The sequence below is a fragment of the Marmota flaviventris genome, chromosome 13 (genome assembly GCF_047511675.1).
Source record: "Marmota flaviventris isolate mMarFla1 chromosome 13, mMarFla1.hap1, whole genome shotgun sequence".
NCBI classification, from domain to species: domain Eukaryota; kingdom Metazoa; phylum Chordata; class Mammalia; order Rodentia; family Sciuridae; genus Marmota; species Marmota flaviventris.
Window position 1 is genome coordinate 49,891,241 of NC_092510.1, and position 22,634 is coordinate 49,913,874.

The following is a 22,634-nucleotide window of genomic DNA, read 5'->3' on the forward strand; positions in this document are numbered from 1 at the left end:
ATTTTTGAGATGTTGAAGATGGTTAAGAAAGTGAATTAATGTATTTTCATGTCTTTTTTACAAAGGAATGAAGTGAGTGCATAATTTAAAACTTTAAAATTCCTATCTGTATGACCTCAGACAGTGTCTCTATTTCAAATCAAAGGCCACCATGTTAATATATGCTCTCCACATATTAATGGGTCTGCAGTAGAAATATTTTGCTGAGGAAGAGTAGCACCTCCTAGACTTCCATTTGCTCTTTGTCCACAATGCCAAGGCTCCCCCTAAACCTCCTTTCATTAGGAAAAGGCAGCCCATTGTACACCTGTATCCGCCATATGCTGGAAGTGATATTTCCCTGCATGGTTCTTGCACGTGCAATTACCTAGTATTTACCACCACTGAGTTTACAGAATCCTGAGAGAAGCAGTGGTCTGAGGCAAGGTGTTTAGAGAAATGAGCCAGGTGATTCAAATGAGGGAAAACAGCATGGGGTAAAAGTACCTCCTCTTTCTCTATTCCTGGTCATGTGACCAACAAGCTTTTGTGTAAGGTGGCAGGTTGCTCTCTGAATGAAGTAGTCCCTGAAGACTCAAGGACCATGTTTGATGGAGGCCTGCACACTCAGCTGGCAGGATCCTGGTGCTCATTCACTTAAGTACACATAAGATCCTCTGTAGGTTCTTTCTACCTGGCAAGGTGAGTGGCAGTGTGGCCCAAAACTCCAGACTAGAGAATATGGTATTTTCTATGGAGGACCAGGGGATTATTAGAAAGCCATCCAGGTACCTTCTTTCCTTTGCCTTAAGTCACCTCCTGGAAAATTACAGGGCACATCAAGTGTTCCACTGGTTTAATAGCAATAAGCTACCAACATACCTCGAAGAGAAAGCACCTGTGTTCACTGGAAAGAGAACACTGAGTCTGGACATAGGCAGATTGAGGTGCACCCTGTCCTAAGGTTATCTGCCTTTGCTATTATAATTGAGATTCAACTGATGCCCTTTTTCCCCCAGGGGATGGTATCAGTGCTTTTTCCATCAGACTGAGGAGTCTTCCCATCAATGCTGTGTACTTTCTTTTCATGCTCACCTTGTCTTGATGGGCTATCGCTACGATGACTCCGAAAAACCTTTCAATTCTAGAAACCAGAGGCTGTGCTCTATGTTGATGTCAATGGAAAGAAATAGCAGGTTGATAAATCCAAAAGCTATTACCTGAAAATTCTTCATATTTGGGAGCACCCATATTAATATATGCTCTCCTAATTTTTCATGATTGAATGGCCCTTAAGATGGGCTTAAGTTTCCTGTTTGACTCACCCACTGTGACCATGGAAAGCAATCCTGTCGCATCCTGGGAGATGGCCATTAGGGGACTGTACTTTGCTCTGGGCACACCACAGAATGCATTCTCTATGACTTTTCCTTTCAAACCAGAATTGAGCCCAGTTTCACTAAGTTCAATGCAACCCACTGTGAAATCAAACTTTAAAACTTGAAGAGTATATAGAAAATAATGATCAGATTTCAGAAGTAAACGTGTTTGGAAAAACTCTATCCAGTAGTTGAAATGTAGCTCAGTGGTACAGTGTTTGCCCAGTATGTGTGTAGTCCCAGGTTCAAACCCTTGCACCACAAAATGAACACTTCTATCTAGGAGCTGGTGAACCTAGATGAAGGTGGGGAGACAAGGAAAAATTGTACTTAGAATATATAGAATAGTGTTGCACCCTGCAGGGGAAATTTTCTCGGGAACTCTAAATTTTGCTAAGAAAATCATCAAAGGCACCAACTAATAACTTAAGTTTTAACTTTGACAATGTGCATTTCAATGTTGTTACCTTTACTCCCACAAAGGCTGAGTCCATGGAATATCCCCTTCTGGTAACTTCTAAGGACAATATGCCCACATTCTCACAGACCTCATATTCAGTTTGTGACCATTCAATATGAGACCACTTCAACTCCAAACTGTACATGAAAGGAAAAAAAAAGAGAGAGAGAGAGAGATCATAAGATATATATAATTAACATCTGTTGAAATTCTCTTCTGACAAGTAACTGAGCCACTGGTTCCGCTTAGAGTGGCAAACATGGTTGATCAATCTATGCCAGTAACAGAAATTCTTTACACATATTTGGTACATTTTAGTTCACGATGAACTTTTACTAATATTATCTTATTCCATCCTTACAGTGATTTTGTAAGCTAGACAGAACAAGTTTTAGAAATTTGTTTTTAAAATAAAGAAACTAAGGTTAAAACACTGCCAAAGTTCCCACTGATACTAATAACACAAAAAGGGACCATCAGTGGTCAAGTTTAAGGAAATACTTATTTTTGGAAAACACACTGATGTGAAATCTCTTATCTTTTGACCTTCCTCATTGGTACAAGATCGGTTTCAGACACAGATCTTTTCTGAACTTGGGTTCAGGTTAATAATGAGTTATCCTTCAGGATATGCCCAGCAATTAAAATGTTCACGAGTTTTGTTACTTTTTTTGTACATATGAAAGTATGTAGGGCTGGGAGGATAGCTCAGTGGTAGAGCACTTGTCTAGCATGTGCAAAGCCGTGGGTTCACCCTGAGCACTGAAACACACAAACAGACAAACAAAAGATAAAAGAACTGTAATAGAATGTGGCTTGGTGACAACTGTAGTCATCTCTCAATGTGGAATATTGGTTCCAGGACCCTCACCCTCAGCCCATAGACAACAAAATCTGCAAGCACCTAACTCCCTATGTAAATGGTGTAGTATTTGCATATAATTTTGCCCATCCTCCTGTATTCTTTAAATCATCTCTTGATTATTTATAAAACCTAATATCATGTAAACATCATGTAAATAGTTGTTAAGTCTATTGTTTAGGAAATAAAGAAAAAACACTGTACATGTTCAGTACAGATGCAAATATTTTTTTCTGAATATTTTTGACAAGTGGTTGGTTTAACCCATGAAACTGGTGGGATATGAAGGATCTTCTTCAGGCAATTGAATGAATCTGATAAATAGAAGGTGGTCTTTTTTTTTCTACAATATATTTAATGAATCTAACATTTGATGGTTATTATCTTCACTGATCCTTATCAGCTAGAGAGGAACCTTTCTCTCCCACCCCACCCCCCCAAAATAACCCACAAAAAAAACCAAACCTCAGAAAAGATTAGATAACTAGCTCAAAGACCAAAAGCTATGACAAAGCAAATAGGTAGCAGAATAATATTCAAGCATAAATTTGATGCTAAATCTTCTATGTCTCCTCTACCATTTCCTTCTAATTGAAATGTTTGAGCTCAAGCAAAGCAACACGATTTTATTATTACCTTGCAATATTTCCCTTTTTTGGCATGGGAGTACTTGAATGTTTTACTTACACATTTCTCACTAACCTTGTCCTGGCATTTTTTACTCCCTTTATTTTTATACAACAATACACAGGACATGAGCAATCTTCACATTACCCATTGTTTTATTTGTTCCTCTTTTATTCTGGAGTTACAAAACCTTTGTGGTCACTTCTTACTGCACTTCCCAAACTTCCAATCAGATTTGAACTTTCAAGTTTAAATTTATTTTTCACAATAGCTTTTTTTCAGAACTAGAAATTCTGGGTGCTACCATGTAGAATATGAGTTCACACATTTCACGGTCTCCCAGGCTTTCCTAGGGCCCGCCGACATCAGGGTGTGTCACAATCACATCCTGCAAATAAAATTCACTAGCAATGGGAGGAATAGATGAATTGTAAATAGGGAAGAGGGGTGGGAGGGAAAGGAAGGGGCCAGGGGATTAGCAAGGATGGCGGAATGTGATGGACATCATTATCCAAAGTACATGTATGAAGACACGAACTGGGTGTCAACATACTTTATATACAGAGATACAAAAATTGTGGTATATATGTATATTAAGAATTGTAATGCAAAAAAAAAGTACATGTATAAAGGCAAAAAAAAAAAGAGAGAATAGCAGATTAGGTAGAGGGAATTAAAAGGAGGGGAAGGCAGGGGATGTGGGTATAAGAAAGATAGTAGAATGAAACAGACATTATTACTCTATGTATATATGTGACTATATGACCAATATGATAATACAATATGAATACTCATAAAAGTGAGAAATTATATCCCATCTATGTATGATATATCAAAATATATAAGTGCATTCTACTGTTATGTATAACTAATTAAAACAAATAAAAAATTTAGAAAAAGAAAGAAATTCATTAGCAAAAGGAACTCAGTAACACTGGTTCATATCTGAGGATCATGGGCCTCAGGGAAGAGTACTGTTGGAACATGGGATTATTATAGGAGGTTCATGCATCTATGTTTATTCAGTCCATAGATAAAGAAACATAGTTCCTGCATGCTAGACTTCATAAAATCCTTGACACAAAAACAAGATTTAAAAAAATGTATAATTTTTAATCTTATAAATTAATTTTATTCACAGAATTATCACCGTGTTAATCTTTTTTTTTTTTGGGGGGGGGGGGGTACCAGGAATTGAACCCAGGGGCATTCAACCACAGAGCCACATCCCCAGCCCTATTTTGTATTTTATTTAGAGACAGGGTCTCACTGAGTTGCTTAGCACCTCACTTTTGCTGAGGCTGGCTTTGAACTAGCGATCCTCCTGTCTCAGCCTCCTGAGCCACTGAGATTACAGGTGTGTGCCACCATGCCCAGTACCATGTTAATCTTAATGTGATTTTGCCCTGGAAAAAATACACTGACCAAAAACAATGAAAGCTTTTGTATTATTGTACAAAGACTCTGAGAGAGACTGTACTAATGATTAGTGAAGTCTTGGAAAATTTCAAAATGAGATGGCAAACAGAAATCTATGAAATTTATCATACATAATTTGGTTTTCACTAAAGAAATGCAAATTTCTCTCTGCAATCCAAACATTAAATATATTCATATTTATTACATATAGTTTTATATGGAAAACAAGATCTTTATATTGAAAAACCTCATTGATATTTGATGCGACTGAATTTAAATGAATCATATCAAACATGAATCAGATCAAGACGTATAGAAATAAATAGGTATGAAGAATTACAAGATATCAAGCAATAAGGACAGCACAAATGCTAAGAGAAATATGTTGCAAAAAAACTCCTAAAGGACCCCAGTAAATGAGAAAGAAAGAATGTCAGCAAGAGGAATTAGGGGAGAAGACAGGAAGAAGAAATAAGAAGGAAAGGAAGGTGGTGGGGAAAAATGAAACAGATAAATTTGGATGGATTTAAGCTAAGTCTTGGTAAGGTTCAAGTGAATTTCAATGTCTGGTTCAGAGAATCCATCCGTTGCTGATTCTCACCAGGACACACACAAATCCATCAATGCCATTCTGCAGATCCAAGAGACCTCAAAGTCTGAAACTAAGTGCAATCTGATTGCTGATCTAGATCCAGAAGGGAATAATTCAGAGTACTGTTTGGTTTCACAGTACAAAGGTCTCAGTGTTTGGGAATGCACGTAGATTTCCCTGATGCACCATCAGAGCATTGCATAATGCTTATAGGTTAAGGTTGTCATTACACAGCGTTCTATTTTATTTTCTTAAAACCATTCACTACAAATAATAAAGCTCTATTGAAAAGCCATGAAATTTAAGCCAGGCTATATATTTTCCAGAAAAAAAAATATTTAAATAGCAAAGCCCTCACTAACCTACAGGATATGTGCAACACATGTTTTGAATGCAATTTTTTTTTTTTTTTGCAATACCGTATCTGAGATCTTTCTATGCTGAGACTGTGATTGCTTAAACTCTAAATAAACACTTGAAAGAAAAATAAGAGATATAGACAATCATTTGGGAATTCTCCCTGCAAGAAGTCAAAAAATTATGTTTAGCATCAGATAAATATCCAGATGCAGGAGTCCAGGAGAGCAATCTGGAAAGTTCTGGATGTGTAGGCATCATGTGCATAAGGGTTGGTTCATGTCTTTACATTTTAATGATCCCTTCATTCTCCCATTAACGTTGAGTAAAGCTCATTCTAAGGTCAGAAATAAAGGTAACCAACACACTATATGTGAAACCACATGGCAATCATTTCAAATCATTTAGCAGGAGGTGAAAACTCCTCTCACCCTCAGCACTACTGACATTTTTGACCAGATAATTACTTGTGGGAAGTTGTCCTATGTATTTGAAGATGTTTGATAGCATCCCTGATCACTACACATTAGACACAGTAGCACTTCCCCAGAGTCACAACCACCAACACTATTTTCAGACATTGCCCAAAATCCCTTGGGAGGAAAGTCACCCCCAGTTGAGAATTATCTCCACAAGTAGTTCTGGGCTACTCATCACAATAGAAAAGCTGGTTCAAAGTAAAAGCTAAATTTTGGCCCCCAACAACCACTTTTGGAAATGGAAGACATAGCATGGAGGAGTTGAGTTAAAATTGGGTTAAAGTTTATGAGATTTTTGGATCCCTTTGCGACTCATTAACACTAAGCAATCAGGTATAAGAAAAGCTGTTTGGACACCCAATTTAACATTTTCACTTATTTGCCAAAGCCTTTGATCCCCTTTATCTTGGCCATCATTTTTTTGGTTGTCATTGTATTTTATTTATTTTTTGGTACAGAGATTGAACCCAGGGGTGCTTAACCACTGAGCCACATCCCCATTCCCCCCAACTTTTTTTTTTTAATTTTGAGACAAGGCCTTCCTAAGTTGCTGGCTTAGAGCCTCACTTAGATGCTGAGGCTGGCCTTGAACTTGGGATCTTCCTCTTCAGCTTCTTGAGCTGCTAAGATTACAGGTGTGTGCTATCACATTGACCAACGTTTTCATCTTCCAAAATACACATCATATATAACCTGCAATCTAGTTACTTAGATACTATGTGTACTCTACAGAAACACAGGTCTTTGGTTCACTGATGCATTCCAAGTCTCTTGCAGAGTGTGTAGACATAATAAGTGTTCAACAGATATATGTTAATTGAATGAAAGGATCTTATTTAGCCTACTGTTTCTTAAACTAAGTTGACAATCAAAAATGGTTTTTATTACTTGGAATGAAACCACCATTTGACCCAGCTATCCCACTTCTCGGTTTATACCCAAAGGACTTAAAAACAGCATACTACAGGGACACAGCCACATCAATGTTTATAGCAACACAATTCACAATAGCTAAATTGTGGAACCAACCCAGATGCCCTTCAGTAGATGAATGAATAGGGAAACTTTGGTATATATACACAATGGAACATTACTTAGCAATAAAAGAGAATAAAAATCATGGCATTTGCAGGCAAATGGATGGAATTGGGGGATATAATGCTAAGTGAAGCAAGCCAATTCCAAAAAACCAAAGGCCAAGTGTTTTCTTTGATATGAGGATGCTGACTCATAATGGGGATGGGAAAGGGGGCATAGGAGGATTGGAGAAACTTTAGCTTAGGACAAAGGGGAGGGAGGGAAATGGAGGGGGCAGGGGGGTAGGAAAGATGGTGGAATGAGTTAGACATCATTACCCTAAGTACATGTATAAAGACACAAATGGTGTGAAAATACTTTGTGTACAACCAGTGACTTGAAAAATTGTGCTCTATGCATGTAATATGAAATGAATTGCATTCTGCCATCATATATAACAAATTATAATAAAAATAATTTAATAAATAAAGTCATATGCTAAAATAAATAAAAAATGGTTTTTATTCCCCAACCTTATTAACATCATCTTTCATACAGCTTTTTAAAAAAAATCTAGGCTAGAAGATTCTTGCAAGTTCTTTTTAACCCTGACTTACTCTGGATTCTTTAACTACTATTACACTTCATTGGGGAGAAAGGTGACATTGATGAAAACATTTCATCATAAATCATGATTTCTCACACACCGTTTTCTAAAGGGTATGTGTCGTTCTCAACATTTGGCAATGTCCGGAGACAGTGCTGATTGCCACACCTGGCAAGAGGCTGGTACTGGCATTCAGTGGGTAGAGGCCAGGGATCCTGCAGTACACAGGATGTTGTCCCACAACAAAGAATTATCCCTTCCCAAATGCCAATAGTGCCGAGATTGAGAGACTCTGTTCCAGAGCAAGAAATCTGTACTTTCTGATATTTTGTGACCATTTGATTCATTTACATGAAGGAACTGAAACACCTTGGGTTAAAACACCAGTTTGGGATTTGGGACATTAATCTAGGTTAATAAGAGTCTGTGTAAAAGGTACTTAGCCTCTGTATGCCTCAGTTTCCTTACTTCCCAAAGTGTAATAAGGATGACTTCCTACTTCAAAGGGGTTAAATGAACCTCCATGAGTGCTAATTAACTATTAGCTTCTCAGTAAAATGTTTTATAGAAATTGTGGTTCAATTTTTATTACTATAAGTAGATCTTCATTTGTAATCAAGTAGCATGACTTCAGAAAATTAAAATGTTAAAAAACATTTTTCCAAATTTGGTTTAAGATTTTTCAATTCAAAGATGATGCTATTAAGCTCCACAATCTAATGCTTTGAACACCTGTTTTCAGTTTTTTCATTTTCCCTCGATAACGGGGAAACAGTGCTTAGCCAAGAAGCACCATATCGAGTACTCAAAACAAGTTCTTTGGGGGGAACACACCTTGCAACTAGTTATTAGTGTGTGAATATGGTCAGTTCCTCAGTCTCTCCAGGCTCAAGTTTTCATTATCTTAAAACGAGGAGAATTATGCTCATGTCACATGATTATGATTAAAATTAGTTAATATGTATAAAGCACCTGTACACAGTGGGTGCTTAATAAGTGGTATTTTCTTTTCCTTCCTCTGTGCTTTCCTAAGATCTAGTCTAGAGACAATCACATTCTGGCTTGCAGGTAATGGGCAGGCATTAGCAAGCCAATAGTTTCAACCTCTTCCCCTACAAGGTGTTTCATAAAAGCTGCTCAAACATTACAAAGTTTGCCTGATAAAAATTCCTTTTTACTTCTTCCATCCCTTCTCTTCCCAAGCCAAGAATGAATATTAGAACAGCCAGGATGTAGGCTGTTAGAGGGAGGATGGGAATCACAGTGGAGAAGCAGCCACAGAGTTACCAAGAACATCAGCATGGATCAACAATTCTTTTGAAGTTAATTATTTTCAGTGGGCACCAGGAAAAGGTTTACATGGAAGATACATTAGGAAAATTGTGGTCTACAATGGTATTTTCAATGAGCCATGTGAGTCCTGCATATCTTAGTTTGGGGATCCTGCAGATCATCTTAGAGTTTGACCTTGGACTAGAGAATACTCAAGCTTGTGAGTGAGCCACACTTCAGTGTGTGTTCTTTGAGGTCTGCAGGGCAGGGTTCATTTTCATCTCTGTTAAGTCTTCCCGCGACCTTGGGATAATCTTTTGAGCCGAATTTCCTTATTGCCCTCACGTGATTGTGTTTTGTAGTTTAAATGAGACAACACATGTGAAAGAACCTAGCATAGCACCTGAAATTTAGGCTCATAGCCAAATCTAAATCTTTAGGCAAACCGCCCATGGATTTCAGTGTTATTAAATAATTTCTATTTACAACAAAGTATCTTCCAAATGTATTTGATAAAAAACTTGTTCCCCAAGCTTTTCTGGAGAGGAGATGGGGAATAGTAGTTCCATAGCCTGGTTAGGTTGAAATCTGCTACATAATGATACCCCTCTCTCAGGGATTCCAATCCATGCAAACATCTTGATGATTCTGGAATGTGGTGCAGTTAAATTAAACAAACATGGAAACTAGTCAGCTGGCAATAACTTGATTAATTTCTCCTAAAACAACATTGCCCTATATTTGTAAAATAAAATCTCGACTGATCCTTCAGGACTGACACTACATAGAAATACTACAATAGCATAACACAGCATTTGGCTTATTGATTAATAATCATATGACTGTACAGACTGTGAATCACCTCAGAATCAATTTCTAATTAGAGGTGAACTTTCAAATCCAGCAAATGTTTCCAGAATACTTCTTTAGTCAACTGAATTAACACGAACACCCACACAAATTAACAACAATAGTAAGCATCACCCCAAGTCGTATTTGTTAAGGACTTGAAGTACACAAGAGACTTTCATATATTTTATCTCACTTGTTTCCTCTAAATTGTGGTATTGTCCTGTTTTACAGAAGGTAACTAGGTGAATGGAAGAACTAGAACTCGCATTCTGTCCTTCAGCTCCAAGTCCAGTGGTTTATTATCTATACCATAATTCCCAGGGATACTTATAATTCATATTTAAAAACGAAAATAACCTCGACAGGTAAGAATTCTTTCCTTTCTTGCTGCCTGGCCAACCAATGTCTGCAGAGAAAGAAGGGCAAGGGCAATAAACCTCCTGTTGGGTTCCCTTAGTCATCTTAGCAGTTGTTAAAAGTGGGCAAGAAGTTTGTTAGTTAGCACAGTGGGAAAACCGTGCACTCTTAAGCCACACTTCCTGGGCTGAATTCCAGCTCCCTCATTCATTAACTGCATTAAGCTGGGAAAAGTCACTTCCCGGCTCTATGCCACAGTTTTCTCATCTGTATGTTGGATTATAATGGTACCTAGCTCAGGTGGTTATGGTTATTGAATGAATAGCATGAAATAGAGAAAAAAAATTACAAATGCCTATGACTTACATTGTACATATAGCTAGGCTCTTGCTGGTTGTCTTGAGAAGATAAACCACTATTCAGAACATTGTTTCTTATCAGAAAAATGTGCACCAACTTCTAGGAAATATTGACTTAAAAATGAGATTGGGGAGGCCCCAAATATTCCAGTAAAAAATTGTAAAGATAAATACTGAGTTCTACCTCCTTCTGCCCACTCTAAAGAAAATAACCTAAAGTGCGTCAGAATCAAATCAAAGTTATTTCTGTATTTCTCCTGGGTAGACGTATATTGTAGCATTGGTTCCAATCGTTTAGATTTGAATTAGAAGCATCTTCAGCATAGGTACATGAAAACTGATGCCCAGCACAAGCAGGAGACTCTTTAAAAGAGCCTCAATTAAGATTATCATTGCACTAAGTAGATTCTGCTGATTCTCACATGACTTTTAGGGTTATTTTAAAACATAAATCATCCTCAAGAAGCAATGTCCTTGGTAACAACAAGGAATAAAAAGGGCACATGGGTGAGGCAATATCAATCTACTGCCACTGCTAGGGAAAAAAGATTACTATCTACATTATATTCACATGTGGAGGACAAGAGGTCAGCAATTGGTCAGTGACAAGTCTGAATTGATATTATGTTTTTTGAGTTAAACTATTTTAAAAAATGTTAAAATCAAATAATGCCAATTTATCATTTTTGGAATAGAATTTTTAAAAAAGTTTTCTTAAGAATTACAGGATTTATTTGGAGTTGCAAATAGTTGGTATGCTTTCTTTAAAGGATGTGATACTTGTGGAGATCTCTTGGCCTACACCTGTAATCCCAGCTATTCAGAAGGTAGAGTAGGAGGTTAACAAGTTCAAGGTCCAGCCTGGGCAATTTAGGGAGAACATGTCTCAACCTAAAAAAAGAGACGGGGATGTAGTTTAGTGGTAAAACCCCCAGTAGCTATATATATATATGTGTATACGTATATATACATACATACACATACATACATACATATATGTGCACACACATATGAAATTTATATAGAATATATATAATGATATGAGGAATCCTTTCTCTTAGGCAAAGGCATTTAATGGGGAGGGGGTCATTCATTTTAGTTTTATAACTTAAGGAATATATTTTAATTTCAGAGGCCAGGTCTTGCTTGTTCACACCTATTTCCCAGCTTTATATGTGCCTGGCATATACTAGCCACTTAAAAAAAGTCTGTGGAGTCTATAAATCTGGGCGAGGAACTGTACTTTATCAGGGAAATGGAGGTGGGACTATGGGAACGCAGTTAAGGGCACCAATTTTTCCTACCAATGACTATAGAGACCTCTGCTGGCAAATGTTGGAACTGCATTTCAGGATGGGGAAGAAAAAGAATGAAAAGTGAGAAGGGTTTCTCAGTTTTCTTCTCCTCCTTTGATCATATTTTATTATAAAGGGACTATAGAAGAACTGTACTCATGTGTAGTTAAGTACGTCTAAGATATGATGAATATTAAAACAAGAATGAATAACAACTTTTCTTCGAGGTATCTGGGAAAGGCATCAAATAAAAAAGGAAAAATCACACCCAAGAAGTAAACTGACCATTTTATGACCATGTGCCAGTTAATCAATCATTCAAGGTCTATATTCCAGAGAAATCTATAGTAGGAAACCAGTCTGTGAAATTACTATAGCCTATTAATCTTGCTAATTCTGAGAACTTGTTATTCTTAGCATTGTACATTTTATATACTTCCAAATGTCACTTTATACCCAAGACTATCTTCCTCCTCACTATCTTACCTGTAGTAGACTTATTAACTTGTGAAGGCAGTTTAAAGTATTGGTTTGGTTTCATTTTGGGTGAGACAAGATGTTTGGCCAACCCTTCTTCAGTGCTTCATTCTTCCCTGTCGTAGATATTTTAGGCGACTATAGTTACTAAAATGGTCCTAGAGTGACCTCTGGCTGCAGGTTTACACATGAGCCAGCAAGCTCAGCCCTGGATACCAGCGAACTGGCAGGACAGTACCTCTGTGTGTGGAAGTGTTGTGCATTTCCACACACAACATGAATGACACTGTACAACTTGCCTTTAATGTTTCCATACTCTGTGAAGTTATTAGCTTTCCATTACTAGGCAGTAATCAAAAGAAATTTCCTTCTCCAAAATTCTATGAGCTTATGAAATGGTCTATCAATTTATGTTCTTGGATTGTGTTTGAAAAGATCATTTCACTTTTTTAATAAGATACATTTTGGATATTTCAAGCAGGACTGTTGAATAATCAAAAGAATTTACATTTGAGGAGTGGCAGAGTTCCCTGTGGGGTCCATGATTTGAAATTCCACGATATCTGAATTTACTTCCAAAGATGGGTTTATGATGTAAAGAATGGTCTTACTGTATAAGTCCTTTTGGCTAAATTTCTCATGGATAAATTCACCTACAAAAAAAGAAATCAATAAATCTCATGGATAATCATCAAAACATTACATTAGAGCTGATAAAACTGTATGACTATTTTATTTGAAACACAGCTTCGGAGATTAGCCAAAGTACATTGAAAAAAAATAAGTAACATTGCTGCAACCTATCTTAAAATTCAAATGCAATGAACCCAAATTAAGCTTTACATTTACTATTCTCCAGAAATATTTGCCTTTAAAAATATAAAAATATTGGGAAGGGTAGCAGGAAGATGTAGTAACAAATATCTATAATTCTGAAGCATCCTGTTTAGTTATATATTATGATCATTGTCTTCATAAAGTAGAAATAATATACAATACAGAAAAACTGTTAGGAAACTCATTTTTTTAAAGAACACATATCATTTAGAATTCATGATAGAATTAAACATTAGTTACAAATATGAATCTGGCCCTGGCACTGTGGGTTCTTCTGAATATATTACAGTATGGCTGTTAAAAAAATAACTATAAACAGCAAACAGCTGTATATCAGTTTTTGATTCTCCTGTCAAGGTGAATTTAACTTCAAACCCTCTTTAGCACCAATATTGATTTATAAGCTGCACGTATCAGTAAGCCCTGGAGAGTGTTTACCAAACAGACCTGCCCTTAATTAAATTACTCTCCAGTCCTGCCAGCCACTGGGTATTTCAAAATGGGCAGTTAAAAGGATTAAGGAAGCCAGTACCTGTTGTTGTGTTCTCCAAATGTCCGTGTAGTGGGCCTCGTAAAATCTTAAAGATTATCTGATGGTCCTCAGTGTCAGGGTCCGATGCCTTCAACACTCGAGAAGTGATGTAAATCCCGTAACAGCCGTTTTTCAGGAGTCCCAGTTGTGAAGGGGAACGCAAGAGTGTGATCCGAGGGGCTATTTTATCCAAATGCTCCACCTGAATCATCAATAATTACGTACAATGTTATCCAAAAAGGTTTCTCACCCTATGGGCTGTAGGGCTTTCGTGGTCCAACAATGACAAACACAAATTTCAGATTGCTCATACTCATTTGTTGATTTCTGCTAAAGACTATAGTTCACAATATCCTCAGTGAATACCACAGTGTCTGGAACAAAAGCCAAGTTTCTGCCAAGCTAAGTTTGTCTAATGTCTGACTCTCCCACAGGATGTAAGTTGCATGAGGGCAAAACACCATGGCTCAAGGCCTGGGCCATACCAAAGCCCAGGGAATATTCATTGAACAAATACAAGAATTACATTGCTTACTTAATATTAGTACAACAAAAGGATTTCCATATTTTTTTGGTGTTCAATGATTTATAGAAACAGTTATAAAAGTTCAAGAATACATAGATTTTTTTAAACATGCTTTTGTTCAAATGGTGAAAATGTTGAATAAAAATAGAAATACCATAGAATTGGTATGGTTTGGATGTGAGGTGTTCCCCAAAAGTTCATGTGTGGGACGATGCAAAAAGGTTTAGAGGAACAATAATTGGGTTATGAGAGCCTTAACCCAATCAGTGAATTAATCCCCTGACGGGATTAACCAAGTGGTGACTGGTGGTGGGAAGGGTGCAGATGGGGGAGGTAAGTCATTGGAGGTGTGCCTTTTGGGTACATATTTTGTTATCTGGAATGGAGTCTCTCTCTCTCTCTCTGCTGCCTGTTCATCATGTGAGCCATTTTCCTCCACTACACTCTTCCGCCTCACCTTGAGCCCCAAGGAATGCAACCAGCTGTCTATAGACTAAGACCTCTGAAACCATGAGCCCCCAAATAAACTTTTCCTCCTCTACAATTGTTCTAGTTAGGTCTTTTAGTCACAGCAGCAAAACAACTGACTAAAACAATAAGAAAATTGTGAAAGTGATTTTTTTCATACTTGTTTCATTGAGAATGAGGAACACGTGACACAAAGTAGCTTGGTTTTGTGAGGACATGGAAGGGCGATCCATCATGAGTGGGAACAGGAGCATGTGTTCTAACTCTACAAAGGACTTCGTCCAGGTGTGGTGGTATGGAGCTCAGTCCATCTTGCAAATGACCGTGGTCGTTAAGGATGAACAGGTTTGGATAAATTAACACAAATTCAACATCAGTACTAGAAAATGGGTACAAGAGTACTACCATCATTCAACCCACTCCTAATCTCACAATTCCTAATTGTTTTACCCCCAAATGATACTACCATAAACCTTAGTTCACCCTAGTGAACCAAAGAATTCATGTCAATGGTAACATCCTACATAATCTTGTATATTATGATAAGATGAATAAGTAATAATAAGTTATTTTTCAGTTTTTGAGAGAAGCTCCCACCCCCATGATGGCCAGTAAGAGAGATGGCTCATGGACAGAGTGCCATGTAAGAAATCCTCGAAGACAATCAAGAGCTGAATGTAGGATGGTTGTTTTAATTTTTTTTGATGTCACATTTTCTTTAAAAGCAAGTATTAAAAATGTAATCAATGCTTGTTGTAGTGTTTTGTTTAAAAAATAATAATATCTGAACTTTAGTTACATGGTCTCCTGTTGTGCCTCTGGGCATTCTCAGGCTCAAATATACCCTAGTCTTATTAAACTTCTGGCTTCTTCAAAAGCAGGTCTTCTGGATCAGTATACCAGAAGCATTTTTAAATGCTGGAGGACAAGACTTTTAAAACAGGCTACATCCCATGATAACTTGTGTTGGATTTATGAAAATCATCCCACCTATGCCAGAACCATAGACCACAAGGCAGGCTCCTTTCTCCTTTACCCCAAACCCTGTCCCCCTCTATAAGAGGACTACAGGTTGCATCAATATTGGTTGATGGATATGATGAATGTTAGGTTATGCCTGATGGTATCAGTCAAGTCCACCTGTGGTTTGCATGTATTCTTGCCCTCCATTACTCAGGTACCACCATAAAAGTTGTTCACTCATGCTTAGTAGATTTATTTGGACTAATTCATCACTCAGTAGCAGTTGAGTTCATATTGTCTCAGCAGAAAGAACTCTTAGAGGCAGCAGACAAGGGTGCCATCTCTCCTACACTGCTGAAAGGGCCAGTCACTTCCTAACTGCGTTACCACTACTCAGAGAGACCAGGAGCTTCATAGGCATTTGGGAACAAAGTATGAGGCTCTTCTCATGAGGCTTTTACACATAATAATACTGTTTTTTCAAGGAAAACCTTGTTCTTTTGATGGAAAATAAGCCTTACAACATATATCCAATATTTTTCTATCAGTAATCCACAACTTCCAAGAGATAACTCTATTATAGCAAGGTCCTTAAAATAAGTTGCTGGTGTTGGGAGAGACCTGATTTAAGTTCTGGTACATTCCTCAAACTCTACCCCCCTTTTCTATCTATTCTCTGAACTATAGGAAGTAACTCTTATGTCTGCACACAGAATTTATAACTCTTATAAATCTGCAGCCAAACAGACCATAAAATTATTCACTGTTGCAGGTGACACTTCTCAAACTGGAGTGGAAAGTGAGAAATCAAGAAAAAGATACTAATGACCCAAAGAGTGGGAAGAGACTAATAACAATTAAGACATTAATTTAAAAATAAACGAAAGCAATGGCTTTTAAAAGTACAACTTACTTCTCACATATTGTATCAGTGACATCAAAACCTTCTCTTCTTTCCCAATACATCATAATCTCCTTACATTTCCCAGACCTCCCTCATGCCAAAGACAATCAAGTACCTACTCGATGTTATCATGATTCCCTGCCTTAGATAGAGACTGTGAAGGTTAATTGTATGTGTCAACATGGCTAGGCTCTGCTTTAGAGGCAATTAATGTTTTAATCAGTAGACTTTTGAGTAAAGCAGATTGCTCTCTGTAGTGTGAGTGGGCCTCATCCAATCCATTGCAGGCCTTACAAGAAAAGACCAAGTTCCTGCAAAGAGGAAGGAACTTGTCCAAGAGCACCCTTGGACTCAAGGCTGCGACATCATCTCCTGCTAGAATTTTTATCAGCCATCCTGCTCTAGGTATCTTGGATATGCCAGGCTCTGCAGTAGCATGAACCAGTTCTTTAAAGGAGATCAACCTCTCTCTGTGTCTCTCTCAGACTTTCTACATGTATCTATATTATCTCTATACCCATAGATAAAGGTATAGATATGTGCATACTGTGTATCATTTATATACATACACACAAACACACACAGTGTATTCTGTGTTTTTATGGAAAATTCTAACTAACATAGAGACTAAAGAGCAAGGAAAAATGATTATTTTACTAGTCAGAGAGTACTCTGAACAAAGAGGCAAAATTATATATATTTTGCCATTGGTGGAAGTGTGTAGAAAGGGGTGAACTCCACCCAAGGAGGGTAGATTCCAGGGTTGCAGAGCCAGAACATACTTGATGTGCTTTGATTAAAATAAGAAAAAACACATTTTACCCTTCAGGAATTATTGTAAAAGTCAACAAAAGTGGAGGTATAGTGCCAGAGAAAGAACACAGAATTGGGGATCAGAAAGACTTGAGGTCTTTGTATGTATTGGATCAAATTATTGAACTTCTGAACCTCAGTTTCTTCATCTCTAAAATGTAGATAACAAAGCATACTTCATAGGACTTTTATGATAACCAAATGAGATTCATGTGAAGTGGGTCTGATCTTCAGTTAACAATAATTGTAGCTGCTGCTATTATTATCTTCATTATTGTTGTACAGGTAATAGCAATTCTGTCTTGTAAGTTTTCATATGTTTAGTTGAAAACAGAAGGCTGGGGATATAGCTCAGAAGTAGAGGGCATGCTTAGCGCACATCAGGCACTGGATTTGATCCTCACTACACATTTGCACATGTGTGCCTGTGCAAGCACACACACACACACACACATACACACACACAGGAAAACTGTAAAATGCCAGTAGATGATACGGACCAATAAACATCGTAATAATAGCATAGTTATTCATGTCTTATAACTGAATATCAAATATGTTTCAGGCAACATGCTAGTTCCTTGGACACCGAATCTTATTTAATTCCTATCACAGTGCCGAAGGCATGTTTTTCAAGGAGGGAAAGGTAGATCCAAGAGAGCTAAAGAATCTTTAAAAGTCACACAACAAATAAGTGACAAAGCAGGAATTCAAACCTAAGTTTGTCTGACTCTGAGGTTCATGTTTTCGTTCCTTTCTATACCACTGCCCACTCCTAAGGCCAGTCCCTAAGCCATATACAGGGACCGCATTGTTTTAGTCACATTAATGTGCCTGGCATGCTGTAGATGCACAATCCATATCTGACTGGAAATGGGAAGGAAATAAATGTTGAAGCTATTTTCCTCATATCCCTGCCTGGGACTGCACAATTGCCATACTTACCTGAATGGTGAATGGAACAGGCTCTTCTCGCACCCTCCCATCCACAACAAAGCCTTGGTTTGTCCTATCTGTGGCCATGAAAGTGAAGTGGTCAATCTGGGAGCTGCCTCCAGAGTGCTGATAGGCCACATTCCCGCTGTCCACATCCCACTGAGTGAAGTTGTGTCGAAGCAGTACAGTTCCCCGCAGGTAGAGCTGGCCATGCTGTGGGAGCTGGATCAGGAGGAAGGTGAGGTTTTCGGCAGGAGTGTCAGGGTCAGTCAGCTGGAGGAGGTCAGGAGAAAGCAGGCCCATGGCCCCCTCGGCCAGCCTCATCCCCTTGTTCCTGGTGACCACAGGCAAGGCTCTGTCTACAGTCTCCAGTGTGATCTCAAACACCCCGTGCTTGGTCCACAGTCCGTTGCTGACGATGAATCTGGCAAAGAGAGGCAAGGCAGCCTTCAGCATGGATTCTTGTGTCACCATCTACTGGAATGAAATGATAATAATACACACCTTTACTAAAAGATATGTCGTATTGTGACTCATAAGAAAAATCAAGGACAGATCTTTCAGAAGATGCCTTTCTATCATTAAACCAGTCGCTGGATAACACATAAATTGACCATTCTACGACCAAGTGTATTTTCTCAGAAACTTTGGTGATAGATTCTTGGGATGGAAGAGGTAGGCTTGTCACTACTTAGTGTTATTCCTTGTCCCAAACAGGAATTATACACATACAACTAGACCCATTATAGGAGTTTTAAGGGTATACTCACTTTATGTAATTAAAATTTTGCAATTGTACTTTTTCTTGGAAATGTTAATAACCTAAATTTTTAAGACTGAGAGTTGGGGAACCAATATAATGAAGAGCTGAATAGACGGAAATTGCTTAACTCATTCTATTTGTGTTTTCTTGGTAAATCTCCTAAAAGAAGAGCACATTAATCAGACATGTAATCTTACCTAACTCATCTCCCCTTTCTGGTTCTCATTTTCCCTCTTCCATAAATTTCATGGAATGAATCAGATGATCACCAAGTACCATTCAACTCAACAATAATATGAGAGGTGATTGTTTCTTATGGTTTGAATGCTCTTTTTAAAATGTGTAGAAATCAGAAAAAGAATGTGTAGGAGTCAGAGTAGACAAGGATTTTTTCCCTGATTAAAAGAAAGATTCAGAAATTTTGTGGGAAATCATGAGGAAGGTAGGAGATGGACTGGGACTTGAACTCATATGTTTTGATCAACACCCTTTGCTCTCATAGAGTTTCTAATAAATGCTGGTTTAGCAATCCACCAAGAAAGAGTTGTGGCACCTGAGAACAAATGCAAAATTATAATGAGAAAGCTGAAAGGATACACCTTCAAGGTAAGTCAATCCTCTTATAATCTTGGTCTTGTGATACCGTAATGTGCTTTTGTGTATTTTGATCACTAAAACATACCCTACCCACTGCAATCAGCCTCACAATCATACTAATTTAAATGATCTTTATAACATTTCAATGTAGTATTTAAATTTCAAAGAAAATCAAGTACCATAAAATTATACAAACAAACCACAATATTAAAACTCCAAAAAGTTAGGAAATCAGTACTATCAGATGAGATTGACAAATGTACCATAGACCAAAGGAATGTATTTAGAATTAATCACAGACCTGTATGTTGTTATGGTTTGGATCTAAAATGTCTCCCAAAGAGGTTGGACTTGGGGGCTCTGACTTCATCAGTGGATTAATGGATTACTGGAAGGTGAGACCTTATTGGAGGAATTAGGTCACTGGAGATGTGCTGAGGAAGTGTTTCTCTCTCTCTCTCTCTCTCTCTCTCTCTCTCTCTCTCTCTCTCTCTCTCTCTCTCTCTCTTTCTCCTATCCTGAACTGGGCAGCTTTCCTCTGGCCGTGTCCTGCCATGATGTCATGCCTCACCTCAGGACCAGAGCGATGGGATCAGCTGACCATGGACTGATCCTAGAATAAACCTTTTCACCTTCAAGTTGTTCTTGTCAAGTATTTTGGTCACAGAAATGACAAGCTGACTAACACATACATCTTATTAGTTTTTCCTCCATGTACAATAGTTAGAAATATTCATGAAAGAAGGATACCCTCTTATGTTTACTCATGTAAAAATCTTTTAAAATATTGAACTATAATATAACATTAAATTATATAAAACTGTCTTTAGCAGGGTTTTTTTTTTTAACTAGAGAAGACGTGGGTTATATTTGTTTTACTAACCTGGCAAATATGACTAACAAATTATTCTTTGCAATTATGTCTCATCCTTCAGAGTTTGAGGTTTGTTGCTTTAATATATATATATATATTGGACTTTTATTTTTATCTGATGAACCTCTATTTTTATTTATTAATTTATATGCCGTGCTGAGAATCAAACCCAGTGCCTCACACTTGCTAGGCAAGTGCTCTACTACTGAGCCACAACCTCGCCCTGTTGCTTTACTTTTGACCATGATGGAACCTGAAACCAAACCAGGAGAGCACAGCAAGTCACCCAGCCTCCTGTATAGGAATCCAGGAGAAGAACAATTAGATGAAAAGTAAAGAGAGAGGAGGCTGGCTGAGTACAGATTTTGCTTTGAAGGCTAGGCTAAAGTTTTTGAGCTTTTAAATTATCTAGTTACTAAGACTGCTTACAAGGAAAACATGTGATACATAGAAAAAGGAATGTGATCTTTTTTTTCCTTTTTTATTTATAGCATCATTTTTGTATAGTTTGAATAAAGCTATTTAATACTCTCAGAATTTTAGACTGAGCCAAATTAGTTTCCTTAAAACAAATCAATCAGTTTTCCTTTTGTAAAGCTAAAGCTTTGATTAATATATCCTAAGCAAATTGTTCAATTTTGTTACTGGAGTAAGAGGTATTTATAACATTAATATTTTACAAAAACAAAAAGTGCACCTAGAAAACATCTGTGTGTTCTTGAAATTTCTTACTTGAATCACCCTGACAATCTCAAAGATATGCATGTCTAGGGATAAAAATGATGCTCTTTTTCACAGCCTTTCATGGAGTGCTGCCTTGATTCTATTTTTTTCCTATTACTTTTTCATATTCTCCTTTCCCCCTACATCTTTTCATCTGATCCAAGACAAGAAGGTGGCTAGGCATCTCCTCAGTGATTCCAAATTCTTCTTTTCCATTTTACTCCTCCTGAAATGTGTTTTACACCTCCTGTTTCACAAATAAAATGGCTCTATATTCCCTACCACATCCCTATGTCAAACGTATCCTTGTAGAGAGTTTTAAACCAGCCACTGATAAGGTCTAGCACCAGTAGCGCCAAAGGACTTGCATTTTTTAGTATTGGCATTAACTGTGGGGTTAAAGACTTTGTGCCCCCATTAAAAGTGTGTCAAATGTCAGCAGAGAAGGAAGGAGAAGAAAGGGTAAAGGGTGGAAAGACAGGGAAATTCAACGTGAGCTCAGGTGAACACCAGGGCTCCATCCAAGGTGGCCATTTTTAATATCTAACTCTGACTTCCCTCTCTGGAGACTTGGTTCTGAAAATGTCCTTTTGGGATGGGGTCCTCAAAGTTCTGTGACAGCACCACTGCATTTACTTTATGTGTGTGTGTGATTTCTATGAGGGCACTGAAGTTGTCTTATGACCCTGGCTGTCCACCTCAAACTCCTCTCTTCCTGATGACTGGGATGTGACCACATTGGAAATAGGCAGCCTGCCATCAGACAGATGGGAATGAGGGCAAACAGGCCAGGGACCCTGGAAGGGTAAGAAAGATGTTTACTGAGGCCAGTGCTCCCAGCTGGGACGCCAAGGCAGCTGTCTGCACTGACCTAAAGCTAATAAGCCAGGGGTGAAAAGGATGCAATTTCTAAACATGACTGGATCAAATACATCATTCCACTTTCATGAGTAACAATGCAAACTACTCCCAGGCAGAGAGACATTATCAGAGAGAGAGAGACAGAGTGAATGGTTATGGTTGGCTTCCCAGTCAAAATGAAGCTAGCGGAGCAAGTGAAACAAGGTCAGTACTGCTGCTGTCTGCAGCAGTCAACCAGATGATCTTCTAAAAGCTGCACCCCCATCCAGTAAAAATCTTGTAAATATATTCTCAAGATTTAAAGCTGTGTTGGTACCCACTCTGAGGTGAGGACACTGGTAATAAGGAGGTGGCAGCTCCTTCTGTGGGTCTGTTTTGTTTAATTCCCTTATTGCAAACCCCCCAACCCCCACCGCCACCAACAGAGGGATGCAGCCAAGATGACCA

General features: G+C 37.9%; 1 protein-coding gene across 2 annotated transcripts in view; it reads right to left on the bottom strand.

The window, feature by feature from the left end:
- Positions 1-22,634, bottom strand: part of Frem1 (FRAS1 related extracellular matrix 1) — a 128,509-nt gene that overhangs the window by 20,943 nt on the left and 84,932 nt on the right. The window contains exons 24-27 of one of the 2 annotated variants that reach the window (XM_027950606.3): positions 18,379-18,793; positions 13,760-13,961; positions 12,899-13,043; positions 1,826-1,955 (exon numbers count right to left, since the gene is read on the bottom strand). In XM_027950606.3, coding sequence (XP_027806407.2) covers positions 1,826-1,955; positions 12,899-13,043; positions 13,760-13,961; positions 18,379-18,793 — 892 coding nt within the window. Of the gene's footprint in view, positions 1-1,825; positions 1,956-12,898; positions 13,044-13,759; positions 13,962-18,378; positions 18,844-22,634 lie in introns of those variants that run through there. The other variant, XM_034636942.2, reaches the window with a different exon arrangement.